This window comes from Chiloscyllium plagiosum, chromosome 20 (assembly GCF_004010195.1).
Source record: "Chiloscyllium plagiosum isolate BGI_BamShark_2017 chromosome 20, ASM401019v2, whole genome shotgun sequence".
In the NCBI taxonomy this organism is placed as follows: Eukaryota; Metazoa; Chordata; class Chondrichthyes; order Orectolobiformes; family Hemiscylliidae; genus Chiloscyllium; species Chiloscyllium plagiosum.
In genome coordinates, this window is record NC_057729.1 from 29326091 (window position 1) to 29343900 (window position 17810).

At 40.1% G+C, this 17810-nt stretch overlaps 1 protein-coding gene across 5 annotated transcripts in view; it reads right to left on the bottom strand.

Moving 5' to 3' along the window:
* The window catches only part of LOC122560121 (collagen alpha-1(XX) chain-like), a 184639-nt gene that overhangs the window by 126536 nt on the left and 40293 nt on the right, over positions 1 to 17810 (bottom strand). For all 5 annotated transcript variants that reach the window (XM_043710376.1, XM_043710377.1, XM_043710378.1 and 2 more), the window contains exons 4-9: positions 14694 to 14837; positions 9445 to 9618; positions 7150 to 7347; positions 4878 to 5033; positions 2549 to 2668; positions 322 to 486 (exon numbers count right to left, since the gene is read on the bottom strand). In XM_043710376.1, the coding sequence (XP_043566311.1) occupies positions 322 to 486; positions 2549 to 2668; positions 4878 to 5033; positions 7150 to 7347; positions 9445 to 9618; positions 14694 to 14837 (957 nt within the window). The remainder of the gene's footprint in view (positions 1 to 321; positions 487 to 2548; positions 2669 to 4877; positions 5034 to 7149; positions 7348 to 9444; positions 9619 to 14693; positions 14838 to 17810) is intronic.

The following is a 17810-nucleotide window of genomic DNA, read 5'->3' on the forward strand; positions in this document are numbered from 1 at the left end:
GGCATGGAATGTGCTGCCTGTGGGAGTGGTAGAGTCAGAATCTTTGGTGACCTTTAAGCGGCAATTGGATAGGTACATGTATGGGTGCTTAAGCTAGGACAAATGTTCGGCACAACATCGTGGGCCGAAGGGCCTGTTCTGTGCTGTATTGTTCTATGTTCTATGTTTAGTCAGCTTTTCTTTCTGACCATCATAGATTATTCAGTGATGAATGAGCCACAATCTCACTCAGAGTTAGTGTAAGGTGCCATACAATTGAAGTCTGCTTATGCAATGCCAAATTTACCCAAGCAGTACAAGTTACAAACGATTTATACCCACCAATCGCAAATATTTCAACACCAGCATTCTTCAGGCTTTGTGCTGATGAGTTGACATCATCCTGTGACTTCCCATCGGTAAGCAGAATCAAATATTTTGCCGTTTTTGGCCTAGCACCAGCTGAAGGTTTTAGGGTGTTTTTGAAAATATGATTCAAGGCAAGAGCTAAAGAAACAAAAGTTGTGAAATCCATTCATTGAAACAGATAAATATATATGCACGAGTGTCAAATACTAATAGCACAGAATTGATAAGTAGAAAGCACAGACTTGGGCTTATCACTACAGTATCAAATCAGACAAAGGATCATTAGAAATAGAATGAGATAATATAGCAAAAATTGAGGAAGTCAGATAGCAATGCTAGCGAGAGGAAGATTGGGATAATGTCTCAAGTCAATCTTTCATCAGAACTATAGAGAGGGCAAACAGCAAGGAACAGAAGTGCACAGGGAATAGGAATTGTAAAGACAGGAAAAAGTATCCACTGTAGGGAAATGAGAGAAGTTCAAACTATTGGAGGTGAAGGCAGCAGAAGACTTCAGCATCATGTCTCGATTGAAATTCATCAAAAAATGTTCATGGTAAGATAGGCAAAGGAGGGGAGAGTGAACATTACAAGAAGACAGGAAATTATAAACAGTAATGGAGGCAGAAGAGGCTGACAGGGAAAGGAGACCAGGAGAGATATTGGCATGTAATAATCATTGATGCTTACAGTTTTTTCTAACTTAAAGGAAGAAATACATTTACTTGTTGAAGCATCCAATAAGGTCAGGACGAAATGGAGTTAACTATCAGGACAGCTTAAAAATGAAATCGGTCAGTGCTGCTGAGCATTCATATTGTGGCAGGTGGCAGAAAAGGTGGCTCTCATGAGCTGAATAAGAATAATGGACAGAGTATGGCAAATCGCACAAAGATAGCTCAGCAATTAAAGCAAAATACTGCAGATTTTGGAAATCTGATACCAAAACATAAAATGTTGGGAACACTTGGAAAGTCAGGCAGCATCTTTGCAGAGGAATAAATGGTTAACACTTTAGGTAGGGAAAATGAATGTATGGTTAACATTTTAGGTTAATGATTTGCTGTCATTTTAAGAGACTGCTTTATACAAGTCAGAGAGGTTACTGAGACATCTCCTCATTCATTTAACCAGCTGGTGTACACCTTTGGTGTGATAGTTCTTCCACTTAATCCAAATATGCTCTGCTGAACCTAAGTATAATTTTGATGCTGGCGTCATTTACAGATAAATTGTGCTGGTGAGTCACATAAACATGGAGATTTACAATGATTAGCCTAGAGGCTGATCTCAATGAAAGAGAGTTGGGCAGCAATTTTAGGTTTGCTCCCATTGATAATGTTGAATTACCTAATGTAATGACCTGTGCACAAGTACACTGTAAATGGAAACCTTACCAATTTAGATAATTCTTGGGCATTTGAACCACACATGGGCTCTCACCAGTGGTGTCTGAGTCCTACCTACTTGCACAATCTTTTAAAATAGGGATGGTGGAGGGCTTTTCAAGAGCAAGAACCAATTAGAAAGTAAAGGTTCTGGGTGTCCCACCTGGAGTGGTGGATATTGCCAATGTAGGTAAGAGACCGCAAGAGGAGCTCAAGGTGGAAGTAACTTCTAGAGGCTTCAGAAACAACTAAGTAGGACCAGTGAGGAAGACCCAGAAATATACTGCACCAAATGACAGTACTGGTATAGATACGCTACCTGAAGTCAGGCCCTTGGCCAATGACTCTTGACTTTTCATCATGAGCTAGTTTCTTGGACATTTTTGTGTGGTGGTGTACTGCCATTGCCTTCCAGGCACACAGGGCACAGAGACATGGGCCACATCTACCTCAAGCAGACTAAGAATCAAAACCATGCTGCTGACATTATTCCAAACACGTTAGTTATCTAGATTAGAGTGGTGCTGGAAAAACACAGCAGTTCAGGTAGCATCCGAGAAGCAGTAAAATCGACGTTTCGGGCAAAAGCCCTTCATCAGGAATACAGGCAGAGAGCCTTTCAGGCCTTGAAGATGGCTAAAGTGCCTAACCTTTATTATGTGTTAGCGTAAATAATATTAGTGATATTAAAGTCATAACCAAAGCAAAAAAGGTCAAGAAGTCTTGTCTTCAAAGATTTTTGTAACTTGCCAAATATTTAATGTACAATAAGCATTCAAATTGCCTTTATTGTATTATAAGCCATTATGTACCTGTGTAAGTATTGCCTCCCTTGTAGCGTATTTTTTGAACTGCTTCTAGCACCTCATTTGTGCTTGAGTAAGTATTCAGGTCCCACTCTGTCCTTGGTTCACCACTGTACTGAGTTAATCCTGTTTTAAGAATAATCATCTTGAATAATCAGGGTGCATGTCACTGGCAATCAAATGCTATCTTGCATTTTTAAAATTATTTCATGGGATGTGGGTGTCACTGGCTGGACCAGCGTTTATTGTCCAGCTCCTACAAGAGCTGGTGGAGAGCAACTTTCCTCACTATATTAACTTAGAGACATAGGACACTTATGGATGTCACTGACCATTGTGATTTTCCCTTAATGAGTAGCTTACTAGCCATTTCATACAGGGGTTCAGAATCTATCACAATTTTATTGATCCTGAAATAAAAGAAAAACACTTTGAATTCTGGATATCTGAAATAAAAACAGAGTGCTGGAAAAACTTATCAGAACCATTCCAAAGAAAGGGCATTGGACTCAAAACTTTAACTTTGTTTCTCTAATCCCAGATGCTACCAGATCTGCTGCATTTTCCCAGAACTTTCTGTTTCCATTTCTGTTGACTCAGGGTCATATAGAGATCAGAAAGTCACATATAAGTCAGTCATGTGTAGATCACATAATCGTGTATCAAACTAAGAGGGGAAAGGACAGTAGATTCTCTTTCCTAAAGGACATTAGATTAGATTACATTACATTACAGCGTGGAAACAGGCCCTTCGACCCGACAAGTTCACACCGACCCGCCGAAGCGCAACCCACCCATGCCCCTACATTTACCCCTTACCTAACACTACGGGCAATTTAGCATGGCCAATTCACCTGACCTGCACATCTTTGGACTGTGGGAGGAAACCAGAGCACCCGAAGGAAACCCACGCAGACACAGGGAGAACGTGCAAACTCCACACAGTCAGTCGCCTGAGGCGGGAATTGAACCCGGGTCTCAGGCACTGTGAGGCAGCAGTGCTAACCACTGTGCCACCGTGCCACCCACATTAGTGAATAAGATTAATCTTCAATGTAATCTGCAAGTTACATCGTTTCTGCTACTAATTTTTTAATTGCAAATGTATTTAAATAACCAAATATAAATTCCCTTGCTGCCACAATGGGATTGTAAACTTGCATCCGTAGGTCATTAGTCCACGTATCATGATTACTAGTCCAGTAACATCACCACTATATTACCATTGCCTGAAGGAATTTAAAATGTTCCTATGCCTCAGTCAGTGCGTAGAGATCATTTTGTCTTTTCTTCATAAGTTACCATCTCCTGAAAGCATCCTAATTAGGATACCATTCCATGTCTGCCAGTAGTTCTCCAATATCTCAGTTAAGTACTCTTCCTGCGCATGAATGCAGCAAGATACTACAGTTAAATCTGACCTTGTCCTCACTGAATACTTATTCTTAAATAATTTAAGGTTGAGAGAAAGTATCCTGCTACTTTCTCTCTACTCTCACTCAAAGCTGCTGAGGACAACTTTAGCATCAGTACTGCAGTCCCAGTTATTAATTAAGCACAGACTAGAAGAGGATTTTTTGAATTCACAAATTACTAATAGCTTAACATTGTTTTGGGTTCTCCCGCATCCCACATTGCTACCTTCCCCTCCAACGAGATTGAAAGGTCATAATGGATTACCCTATGAAACTTGAGCATAGAACGTAGCTGTAGGTTTAGAAAAGGATTTATCATTATTAGATTACGTAAGCTCAGGAATAAGATGGAAACAAAGAGTGCTATAATTGTGAAAGGAGTTTCTTAGAACTCATTAGCAGAAATGTCTGCATATTGCCAACTGTTACTGCCCATGGAGGTGGGTATTAAAAGCAATGAAAATGCAATGAAAATTACAGCAGCATGAGTTGCCTAGATTTCCATCCAACCAGCTACTGACACAGCATGAGAAACTTCAGCTTGATACAGGAATGCAGCTGGGGGTGGGGAAAACTTTGGACTGGAGTAGTTATCATTCTGTCCTGTTGATTGTTTTTATGAAATTTCAAACAGATGGATCAAGTGCTTCTTACAGCTAAACGAGGCCACCTCCCCCTCGGTCTGATCATAAATCATGATTCACTCTGAGGAGTGGGACTACTAGGACTACATTTGCATGACAGACATCACTTCCAGTCTACCTTTATGAAGCTCGGGGGAACATTCCATCTTTTGAAACTATTACTTGTCTCTGATTATATGTGTAAATTAAGTCTTCCCTTTAATTAAATAGCACAGACGGCAGAGGAAAACTAGCCAAACCAGAGCATTAAAAGTTAAGCCACAGTGCAGTACTTACCAATTCTAATTCCATTCATATCAACATGAAAAGGTGTAATTAAGTTTATCAAAAACTGACGCACCAATCGGAAGTTTACTCTGCCAATACTCCAGGATCCATCGATTAGAATTATGATATCAGCAGCAGTACTCAACTGGCACTTGAACTGAGCTCCTGCAATGTCATAACAATCGTCATTATTTTAACAATGTATTGAAACAATTCAGCCACTACTACAGGAAGAAGCATTAACAAAGATTAAACCTCTAGACAGAAGAACATCATCAGAATGTGTTCAGTATTCATGAGCTGCTAATGGTATTTAGCTTACTATTACAAAAATAATTCAGAATTCACTATAAAGATGCAATACAATTTTATCGTCTTCAGGTTCAGTATGATTACTCAAAATGAAATCAAAAACTTGCAATGTATGGAGAACAATCACTATTCTGTGATTTTCCCCGAATTGGCCCATTAATGACCAAATGCTAGGCTCGTTATTTAAGGACAACGGATAGGAGGACCTTAAGCTCCAAGGCAGCAGTAGGATATATTACAGGTTTCTGAAGGACAGGGCAGCACAAGTTAATGATGGCCTCTCAAAAATTTTCAAAAATGTCATTTGAATAGAATTGGCAATTTGCCACATTTTCAGTGGAAGGTTGCTCCTCCACAGGACAGGCTAGACTGAAACCAGACTGACAGAGATGGCCGATAGCCTGACTGGCCATTGACCTACTCAGTCTGCCACCCAGTCAGATGTCCTGTTCCAAAACTGCTTCTGGCAACTCAAACTATAAGTCCCATTTAGGCTTTCATACAATCGAACTGACAAACTGTCACTTGGAGGGGAGCAGCCATCGCACACTGCCATTCCATTAGGGGAGAGCCATCATGGGTTTTGGGAAAATAGCCCGAGACAGGATGAAGCCAGAAGCATGAAATGATACAGTAAACACCATATCCACTTCCTTTAGAGCGTAAAAATATCAACCTGTACATAAAAAAATGTAGAAGATAATTTTATAGTTTAGAATTCTCCTTGCTGATAAACTTTATACATTATTATGTAACATACATTATGTAACATGAATAGACAAAAGACCATAGAGGCATATTGTTTCTGTGCCCAAAGTCCCATTCACTCAATTCATAATGCTATGTGTGATTAGCTGTGATGAATCAGAAAATTCAACTCAATGAAATAACATATATTTAAATTACAAAACAGAAAAAGCTTGGAACTTTATTTTGTCTGAGCAATGTGTTTCTCAAAATGTTCTCAGCTTCATAATGATAAATTGAAGGTATATTTGGAAAGCTGTATCAAAAGCACATCAACATACATGGAGGTTGGGGTCTGCAGGGTTCACATCTGCAGCTGTGTAGAGGTACAGATATCGAAACTCAGCCAATGACTTTTGCCCAGCACCAGTTTCCAGAACTAATGCTTCCTGCATGGCATGGGTCTACTCCCACCATGTGGAGTTTGCACATTCTCCCCGTGTCTGCGTGGGTTTCCTCCGGGTGCTCCGGTTTCCTCCCACAGTCCAAACATGTACAGATTAGGTGAATTGGCCATGCTAAGTCACCCATAGAGTTAGGTGAAGGGGTAAATGTAGGGGAATGAGTCTGGGTGGTTGCTCTTCGGAGGGTCGGTGTGGACTTTTTGGGCCAAAGGGCCTGTTTCCACACTGTAAGTAATCTAAAAAAAACTGGCAGAGTCAGGAAGAGGCCCTTAAATAGCCTTCAACTGGTCATTTAAGGGCCTCAGGCCCCAAGACCACGTGTAGATTAGATTACTTACACTGTGGAAACAGGCCCTTCGGCCCAACAAGTCCACACTGACCCGCCGAAGCGCAACCCATCTAGACCCATTCCCTTACATTTACCCCTTCACCTAACATTGCGGGCAATTTAGCATGGCCAATTCACCTAACCTGCACATTTTTGGATTGTGGGAGGAAACCGGAGCAGACACAGGGAGAACGTGCAAACTCCACACAGAGAGTCGCCTGAGGTGGGAATTGAACCCAGGTCTCTGGCGCTGTGAGGCAGCAGTGCTAACCACTGTGCCACCGTGCCGCTCACACTTCCCCCAACATTTCAGATAGAATGGGCAAATAGGTGGCAGGATTGTTGAATGACCTGCTGAATGTTATGTGCAGTACAACTTCAAGCACACCAGTATGGATGTGTAAAATCTATCTCACATATCATATGAGACCTCATTGCTATAATGATGTGATGTATTTCAGCATTAGTAAATGTTACAGGAATTCCTCACCCTTGGCAGGAAATTCTTCAAACACCGGTTCTTCCTTTCGTTTGTCTTGGACCATTTTTCTTTTATTTTTAGGCAAAGTTTGTGTCGTATTTTTCACCTGCGATATTCTTCCACTTTCATTTGCAGTGATGCTCAATCTCCCTTTCATTTTATTCTCCATCGTCTTATCAGATGATTTTTTCCGTTCTGGACCTTTCACTGCAATCATTTAAAAGAAACCAAGACTGCGATTTATTTTGCATATTTTTCTCCAATCCAAAAATAGGAATATATTTGAGGCAAAATCACAAGCAAAGATTTCCCGGAGTCATGTTTAACCCTGGGCAGACGTTAGACAAGTAATATTCAGGATGATAGTGTTGATTATCCAATTTCTTCAGTGGAAGACCCATGTCATTTACATAACTAGAGTTGAGGAAACTGACAGAGGTGGAGAGGGGAGGGTAACTGGGTCCCAGTGAGTCTGTGGGATCAGATGGATTACTTATACCCTATCTGATCACAGAAATGCTTTACATTATCAAAACCATTTTTTTAAGCAGGGACTGCAGAGCTTCCTTCACAAACCACCAGGTAGAGTGCTCACTGCTAACTACTCATTATGGAGTGCATGTAGTACAAGCTGTCCATTGGTATTGTAGGATTAAGCAAAATTCCCTACCATCTAAAACGCTGGACCAAAATCCTGGAGTTTTCAAAAAACTTTTAAAAGTAAAAAGGCAGCTGGGCTACACTCTGGGAAAAATATACAGTAACAGAGGTGGCTGCTTGGAACTTTTGTTCAGCCTGAAAATCCAATTCACACCTTGGATCTAAGAGAAAAATCAACCAGACATAGCACTCCAGGCTGAAAGTGACCTCTTTACAATTCAGGCTACCCAACACACAGACTAAATGGGGCTTCGACAGATACGAGATGTTCAACTTCAATCAATATTCATTCACAGAGATATTACACATTCAACTTCAATCAAAATACATTCACACATACTCTTAACTGTCAGGAAGCCAACTCTCCTCAAAGGGAACACCAGTTATACAATGGCAAGTGCAAATTTGATGCAAAGATAAGGGACGTGCAATTAGTATAATTCTATATTGTCCATCCCAAATTGCCTTCGAGAAGGTGGTAATATTCTGATGAATTTTTAAGGACTGTAGTTTGTAACAATCATGTCTTTTATTTTTGTCTTTAAAAACTGTGGCCTGCGAGGAAAAAGAACCATTACTTTACAAAACATAAGGAGTTACCAGGATGGCTGCATAATTTCACAGCAAGATATTAATATAATTGCAGGCCCTAATCTCACCTGAGAAAGTTGTCTCCCAAAGAACTATCTGCACAGCTATCTCTAGAAGGGGGATCCTGATGGCAATCCCGAAACCTACCGACACAGACCTGTTCCATACAAGGGGAATCAACAGCAACCGACAATGGCCAGCAGACCTGAGAATTGACAAGCTCCAAAAACCACTAACCCAACTGATACCACAAGGCCTCAGAAAACTAGCTTGTAAAACCAGCAGAAAGAAAGGAAAATCAAGCACTCACCCAATAAATCCAGAACACATCCTACCGCATCAGCGGACTCAGCCTGATAGCCTACACAGTCCGGCGTCTTCATCGAAACACCGGGTATGGCAAGTGGGAATGGCCAGCTATATTTCAAAATTACATTTACCCCAGTGGTGAGCTTAAATTCCCAGACCCCAAAGCATCCAACCTAGCTAGCAAGGAGGGAATGGTGAATGGTGACAGGACAGGAAACCCCAAGGGTATGAAGTCTGAGTAAAGTGTTAAAACTGCTGTTTAGCTTCTAATAGTGTCTTAATCCCTGTTTAATTTGATACTGTATATAATTATCTAATTAAATAAATGTAAGATTTTTTTTTTCCCCCTGAATTTCTCATTTCTAGGTAAGTCCAGTGTCAGAACCAGGGATCTGGGGGTGATTTGAAAAATCAGTAATTACTGATCACAAACTAGAACCCTACAGTATTTCAATATTATCTTAATTTCTGTGTAAGTCACAGGATTCCAATCAGTATACTAACAGCAAGACCAATTCAAAGGACTCAACCAAATTGATGGGGAATGGATACTCATTGGAATGGGGCAGTCAATAAATCAGAATGCTTTTCAGAACTTCATTTACCCTATTTCCCGGAGTTAAAAATGTACCCCTCTTTGGGGTGGTGGCAGAGCAGAATGATAAAATTATAAACATACTTGTTTATTTTAACTACATTTCTATTACATTTTTGTTACACACAGAGGATATTTTGTCACCTTACCTTTTTTTGATTGTAGTCCATGCAATGTTTCTATTTGATGCAACCCTGTTGAATTGCTTTCAGAGAAACTAAAGTCCAATTGAGTCCCATTCTCTCCTGCTTTACCTATAATCTTCTTTTTGTCTTGTTTACGTTTGAGAACTTTTTCTAAATGTTGTTGTTTCAGAACATTTACTGAAATGAAAACCATAATATGCATCACATTAAAATAAAATGACCAAATAAACAATGTTAAGTGCTAACCCAAGTTACAGAAAAATTCAGTATTTTAAATATCAAAATGTAAAACAAAGTGTTTTATTATTTGTTCATTGTATATGGATAGTGTTGGCAAGGCCAGCATCACTACTTGCCTTGCACAAGGTGAGTGTGAGCTGTCTTATTGAATCACTGCAGTCCTTGGGGTGTCATAGTACCATTATGTTCTTACAATGCAATTTAAACAATACTGGTAGGGTCAGCATTTACTGTCCACTCCTTATTGCCTTTGAGAAGGTGGTAATATTCTACTGATATTTTAAGGACTATAATTTATAAGAATCATGTCTTTTATTTCTGTGTCTTTAAAAACTGTGGCCTGCACGGATAAAGAACCATTACTTTACAAAACACAAGGATTTACCAGGATGGCTGCATAATTTCACAACAAGAAATTTGATACCTACTCTGTTTTGTGGCTATGGGCTCTGGCAATTGCAGATAATCAGGAGCTAAGGACTTGCTTAAAAGTGAAGCTCATTGCTTCTCAGCTAACTGAACAGGATGGAATTGGAAGCAAGTTACAGAGATACACAGACAGAGAAAGACATGGAAGGGTGTGCTACTTTCTTCTGAGCATAAGCTGCCTGTTCTCTGCTGTTTAGTCTTGAAGAAAACCAGTTACCTTTTCTGCACTGTTCCCGTGAGCTGTAACCTTTGAATTGTTAAATCAGAGACGCTTCCCAAGTGAATCAGTCTGTACTTAAAAACCAGTGGAATTTTCCAGAGAAAGACAGCTGAACACCAAAGGCTTGGCTTTCTAATCTAAGATCATCTCAACATCAGAATCAGGAAATGAAGATCACTGAACTAACTATCCAGTTTTTCAGTCTCGATCAATAACCTAAGTTCCCTATTTGTTTGTCTATGTATGTGTAACAGGAGTTTATAAAATTATATTGCTTGTTTAAAGCTTATATTTGTGAATTGTCCCTTCCTCTTCTATTTCCTGTGGCAATATGAAATTTAATATCCCATTTTCATTCTTTTCATTTCCATCTCCTTTTCCTTATTTTTTTCCTGCTTTTTGTTTGTCTTCGTCTGCCAGCTCTAACTTCATTCACTTCTCATGCTCAAACTGCTTCAACTGTAATTCAATATTGACAGATTCTCATGTCTGGATTAGTGGTGCTGGGAGAGCACCGCAGTTCAGGCAGCATCCGAGGAGCAGTAAAATCACGTTTCGGGCAAAAGCCCTTCATCAGGAATACAGGCAGAGAGCCTGAAGGGTGGAGAGATAAGCTAGAGGAGGGTGGGGGTGGGGAGAAAGTAGCATAGAGTACAATAGGTGAGTGGGGGAGGAGATGAAGGTGATAGGTCAGGGAGGAGAGTGGAAAAGAAGATAGGCAGGCTCTCTGCCTGTATTCCTGATGAAGGGCTTTTGCCCGAAACGTCGATTTTCCTGCTCCTCGGATGCTGCCTGAACTGCTGTGCTCTTCCAGCACCACTAATCCAGAATCTCGTTTCCAGCATCTGCAGTCATTGTTTTTACCTAGATTCTCATGTCTCATTGCCTGGGGCCTGATTTCTTGCCTATTTCCAGTAAACCTTTAATTATTTCGATCTTCTTAGCTTTGGCAGGATATTCCACCCCTAAATTACTTGCCAGTTAAATGAACTTGGCTTCTGAAATTTCATTTAAATGTGCCAAAGACAACTCTGCCACCTGGAGGTTGTCTCAAGCAGTTCCCAGTACCATTTCTTACTTGTAGCACCAAACCAGGTGTTTCTTCTAACCCTGTACCACATAATAATAACATCTACAAATCTTTATTGCCTCCGTTGAGTGGATGATCCATCTCGGCCTCCTTCAGTGGTCTGCAGCATTAGTCAATTCGATTCAGTCCAGGTGATATCAAGGAACGGTTGGAGACTGCAAAATCTACGAGTCCTGGCAACATTCCAGCAACAGTACCAAAGAATTGTGTTCCCTAACTTGCCAATCCCCTAGCCCAGTACAGTTACAACACTGGCATTTACCAGACAATGGAGAAAATTGCCCAAGTGTGTTCTGTACACAAAAAGCAGGACAAAACCAATGAGCCAATTACTGCCACATCAGTCTACTCTGATGGAAGATGTCATCAATAGTGCTATCAAGCAGCAGCTGATCAGCAATAATCTATTGATTGACACCCAACTTAGGCTCCACCAGGCCCACTCGGTTTCTGACCTCATTTTGCCTTGGTGCAAACATGGTCAAAGAGCTGAATTCCAGAGATGAGGTGAGAGAGCCCTTGACACAAAGGCTGCATTCAACTGGGTGTGGCATCAAGAGCCCTACCAAACTGGAATCAATGGGTATTAGGTGGCGCATTCTCCATTGGTTGGAGTCATAACCTGGCACATAGGAAGATGGTTGCGATTGTTGGAGGTCAGTCATCTCAGCTCCAGGACATCTCTGTAAGAGTTCATCAGGGTAGTGTCCTAAACCCAACCATCTTCAGTTGCTTCACCAATGACCTCTCCTCCATCATAAAGTCAGAAGTGGGGCTGTTTGCTGACGATTGTACAATGTATGGCACTCTTCGATACTGAAGCAGTCCATATTCAAATACAACAAGATATATGAACAATATCCAGGCTTGGGCTTGGACAAGTAACATTTATGCCATACCAACGCCAAGCTATAGCCATCACCAATAAGAGACAACCTAACCACTGTCCTTTGACATTCAATGATGTCACCATCACTGAACGCACCCCCCCCCCACCATCAACATCATGGGCATTACCATTGACAAGAAACTCAACTGGAGTTACCAGATAAACACAGTGTCGTCAAGAGCAGGTCAGTGACTAGGAACACTCCTCAAAGCCTATCTACCATCTACAAGGCACAAGTCAGGAGTGTGATGGAATACTCCCCACTCGCCAGAATCAGTGCAGCTCCAAGAACACTCAAGAATTTTGACACCATCCAGGATGAAGCAGCCAGCTTGACTGGCACTACATCCACAAGTATCCACTTCCTCCACCATCAACCCTCAGTAGCAGCAGTGTATACTATCTACAAGATTCACTGCAGAAATTCACCAAAGATTCTCAGACAGCATCTTCCAAACTCATAACCACTTCCATCTTGAAGTACAATGGCAGCAGATAAATGGGAATACTACCACCTTCAATACCCCTCCAAGTCAGTCACCATCCTGACTTGGAAATCTATTGTTGTTCAATCACTGTCACTGGGTTGAAATCCTGGAATTCCCTCCCTAATGGCATTATGGGTCAACTCACAGCAGATGGACTGCAATAGTTCAAGAAAGCAGCTAACTACCATCTTCTCAAGGGCCACTAGGGACAGGCCATAAATGTTGGCCAGCCACAATGCTCACTTCCCACAAGAAGTCAATTAAAAAAACTTGGGAAGTGCACTGCTATTGGAGCCTTACAACTCCCAGGACAATCATACGAGTTAAATATTTAATCAAATTACTCAAAGTCCTGAATTTTCATATCTGGTGATCTCAGGTTAACAGAAAACTCTGACCAGGTTTTTGGATTTAACGGGAAACTAATATTTATTAAAAAGAAATCAATTGTGATCAAAACCAAGCAATATTATGAATTATGAACATATAACTCTGTGACCTGAATCTCTAAACCCCTTCTTGAATCCCTATTTACCCATACAGACAAACAAACAAACAAACAAACATGACTGTTCGGTATAAAAGGAAAAGATACATTGAAACATGGTTCAATGGCACCAATCTATAAGATTCAATGAGGTAGCCTTTTGCTTCCCAGGTCCTTCTGATCTCGGAGTTTCTTATTCTTTAATAAGGTCCTTCAGAGTTTTACTACCGACACAGAGAAAGTAGCACATTAATTGTTCAGTCATTCAGTCACTGGTAAAAGGCAACAGCTTAGAACAACTGACTGGGGAGAAAAGCTAGCTACCTTTCAAGATTTATTTCACCAGGGAGAAAGAAAGTGAGAGACCCTTTCTCTGTTGCAGTCTGAAGGATAATGCCCTGTATTTTTCATGCACTCTGTTCACCTTCCCAGTGGCGAATTAGAGAGTTGTTGTCATTTTGATGACTCCTAGCCTCCACAACTGGTTTTGATCCACAATCCAAACTAAAGAAAATCTATAGGGTGTGACCTTTATGCCATCTTCGATAAGAGAGAATCTTATCAACTGTCACTTGGTATTCAATGGAATTACCATTGCTCAATCCTACACTATAAAAGAATACTGGTTGAGAAAAGTCTATCAACATCCTGGGGAGTTACCATTGTCCAGAAACTATTCTGTACTAGTCATACAAATGCTGTGGCTACAAAAGTAAGTAAGATGCTAGCAATCCTGCAGCGAATAATTCACCTCCTAACTCCTCAAAGACTGCCCATTATTTAGAAAGGCACAAGTCAGGAATGTGATAGAATACTAACCACTATGCTGGGTGAGTGCAGCTCCAACAACACTCAAAAAGTGTGACACCATCCAGGTCAAAACAGCCCACTTGATTGGCACCACATCCACAAACATTCACTCTCTCCACCATCAATGCTCAGTCGCAGCAATGTGTATCATCTACAAGATGCTCTGTAGAAATTCACCAAGGCTCCTTGGGGAGCACCTTCCAAACCCATGACCACTACTATCTGGATGGATAAGGGTAGCAGATACATGTGAACACCACCAACAAGTTCCCCTTCAAGGCACTCAGCATCCTGACTTGGAAACATATTTCTGTTCCTTTAGTGTCACTGGGTCAAAATCCTGGAACTCCCTCCTTCACCGTTGTGGGTCTACCTCGAATAAATGGATTGCAGTGTTTCAAAAAGGCAGCTTACTTCCAACTTCTGGAGGGCAATTAGGATGCCCACATCTCATAAATAAGTAAAAAAAACTGTTAGTTCTTCAAGAAAGAATATATTTACACTCATTTTACTCTTGTGTACAAAGTTTCAATATTTCTACTGACCAGACTATAGAAAAGTGATAGAACACAATAGGAGATTGCAAAGTACATTCTTACAAATGAATTTCCTTTTGGCATAGTGATGTTCCCGTGTTCCATTTAATAGTAATATTTGCAGTGTGTACTCTTGAGTGGGAGAAAGGCCAACAACTGTTGCTTTTGCTATATTTGTCTTCAAGATTATTTCCCGGTCTAAGGTACCTGTTAAATAAACAAGGCAAAATGTGCAAAAGTATTATCATGGTTACTGAGTGAGGCATTTGCCATCACTAAAATGAAATCAAGGCTCCTTATTTTGGTATAATAGCATTCTAGAGCATCTTCCCAGCTTCTGCCTCTTTAAAAGCATAAACTATGGTAGCATGAAATATCATCTTTACTATCTTTTTACAACAAGACAGCAAATTTAATCAACAATATAAATTTGTCATGGATAATATTTGAAAAATTCTGGAACATTAATGATTTATTCATCAGCTGTGAGGGCAAAATTTGAAAGATCAATTGAGATTAACATACTTTACATGTATATATCTTTCACTGTTGAAGTTTTGATTAGCTGGTACTTCATAGTAATGTTTGGAAAAACAATGAATTGGAAAGCTGCAGGATTAAAGCAGCAAGTCAGTATCATGCAAGTGTGGAGAAATTAGCACCCATGCCGAGTTATCAGCTGCCAATGGGATAGACGGCAAAGAACTGATTCAAAATAAGCAGAGAATAAGCCATTATTTTGTGAGACTCCACTCCTGGCAGATATTGTTCATTACTGCAAACTGCCATATCTGGAATAGTAACTGCTACTTTTGAAGACTTAATAAGTAAATATTGGTGTATGTGAGCATAACAATACTGCATACAACAAGTGGTTTATAATGGCTTGGAAATATGCAGGTTGAAGTGTATGTAGAGATATTCTATCAGATAAACCCTTGAGGGAATAAACCAAAGTTTGACCATTTTATCAATCAGCCAAAGCACTTTAAAAATGTTTTTGGCACTCTTCCATCACTTTTCTATAGTAACTAATCTGTACAGACATGTAGTACTATTTTGGCAAGCAGCCAGAGAACATACTTGATATGAAAGGTATTCAAATCAGGTTTGCTTCTTTTTGCATGCTGCAGCTCCTCACATACACAGGAATACTGACTTCATGTTTAAGAAATGGAACAGCTACTTCAGCTTTATAAACTAAAATGTTCAGGAACATATTTATGGGATGAAATTCCTCTTTTAATGAAAAGCAAGAAAATGTCTGTTTTTCTCAATGATTAATTTGCTAACAAAATCAGGGAATACTTGGCGTCAATTCTCATGGGTTTTTTGTGCATAAAATAAAACTGATTGAGAAAATTCTTTGATCACAGTAATTAATTTCATTACAATTTCAAAGACACTTTGATGTTGAACCGTTCAATTACTTTGATCAAGAATTGCTATGTCCACATGACAGTTTCTTGCAGTTAAATTGCTGAAGCCAGTTGTTAGTCAGACAGCAAAACTGTAAATTCTCAAAAAATCTACATTTACCAGTTTATATCTCAGTAAGTGCAATCTCATTATTTTCATTAACGATTTATAAACACGAGTGAATTGAATTTATACAGCACTTTTAAAATGTCCAAGGCATTCCACAGGAGTATAATCAGATGCAAACTGACACTGAACCTAAGCAGGAAGCATTAAAACTGAGGCCAAAGATTTGGCTGGAGCATCTTTAAGATGGAGAATGATAGGAAGCAACTTCCATGGTCTGATACCTTGGCTAAAGGGATAGCAATCAATGATAGGGCATTTTAAGTGGAAGAAATACAAGTTGGAGGAGGTTACAGAGATGAGGAGAGACAGATAAGAAAAAAAGAGACTGGAACTACTTTGAAAACAGAAATTAATATGAATTGTGAGAAATTTGGATTGATCCATTAAGTTGTGTTATTTGTTCTTTCATTGCATAGAGTGGGAATTAAATGTGTGAGATGAACATCTGTATTGGTAGATCAGTTACTATTGAAGATCAGTGAACACAGGGCTGAAGGGTAACCAGGAAGCAGCAGAATTATGGATGAGAAGCCCAAATCAATAATAAAGTTAAAGATTGTGAGATTATATAACTGCAAATCAGTAGTAGAATTTCTAATACTGTATCTGTCTGTAACTAGCAGATTGGTACTCTGAAGGAAGTTAAAGCTGATGCTAAATGAATAAGCTGATATTATGATAACACAAAAAAAACCTCTAGTGTCGGGCCATCTTTTTAATATTCAGCTTAAATTCAAGCATTGTTGGATGGAAATATTCTTTTTGACTACAAAACTAGAGGAACATCTAACCATTGATCATATACAGCTCTGAAAAGGAAGCTAAAGACAACAAATATTAAACCCCATCCCTCCTAATGAAGTTCATACTTTAGTTTCAATGGGCTCGACCCTGTCACTGAAGGTAATGAACAGTATGCTGGTGCTATACTTACCATTGTCAATGCTTACTACAGAGGAACCTCAATTATCCGAATACAAATTACCTGAAAATCGGATTATCCGAAGGAGATCTCAAGGTCCCAATAGAAACATTATATCAAAGACGTGTTTCCAACAGATACAGTATTAGAAATTCTACTACTGATTTGCAGTTATATAATCTCACAATCTTTAACTTTATTATTGATTTGGGCTTCTCATCTCGGATTATCCGAAGGAGATCTCAAGGTCCCAATAGAAACATGATATCAAAGACGTGTTTCCAACAGTGATCGCGTCTTTTGTTTACAGTGATTAAACAGGCACCGTCTCCAAATGATTGACCTCCTGCCCTCGCTCTCTCAACACACTTTCCCTGGAGTTCTACAGAGGAGTGTACCCTAAACACCACTTCTCCAGATAATCTCTCCAATATTGTTGTGTACAGGGCAAACGTGGAACCTGCCAAAAAGTTGCAGTTAAACGTTGTGTGTGTGGCTATGTGTTTGTGTGTTTGTGTGCTATTTGGAGACTTACCCCATAAAAGGCTGCTGCAGAAGCAGTCTTGTTGTTGGTGTACAGTCCAGCTACCCTGGAGAGGGGGCGGGGACATGCGGGGGGGGGAGCAGTTTTGGATGGGGTTGGGGAGCGGGCAGGGGACAGTGTTGGACGGGATTGTGGGCGCGGTGTTGGAGCGCTGGGTGGCAGTGTT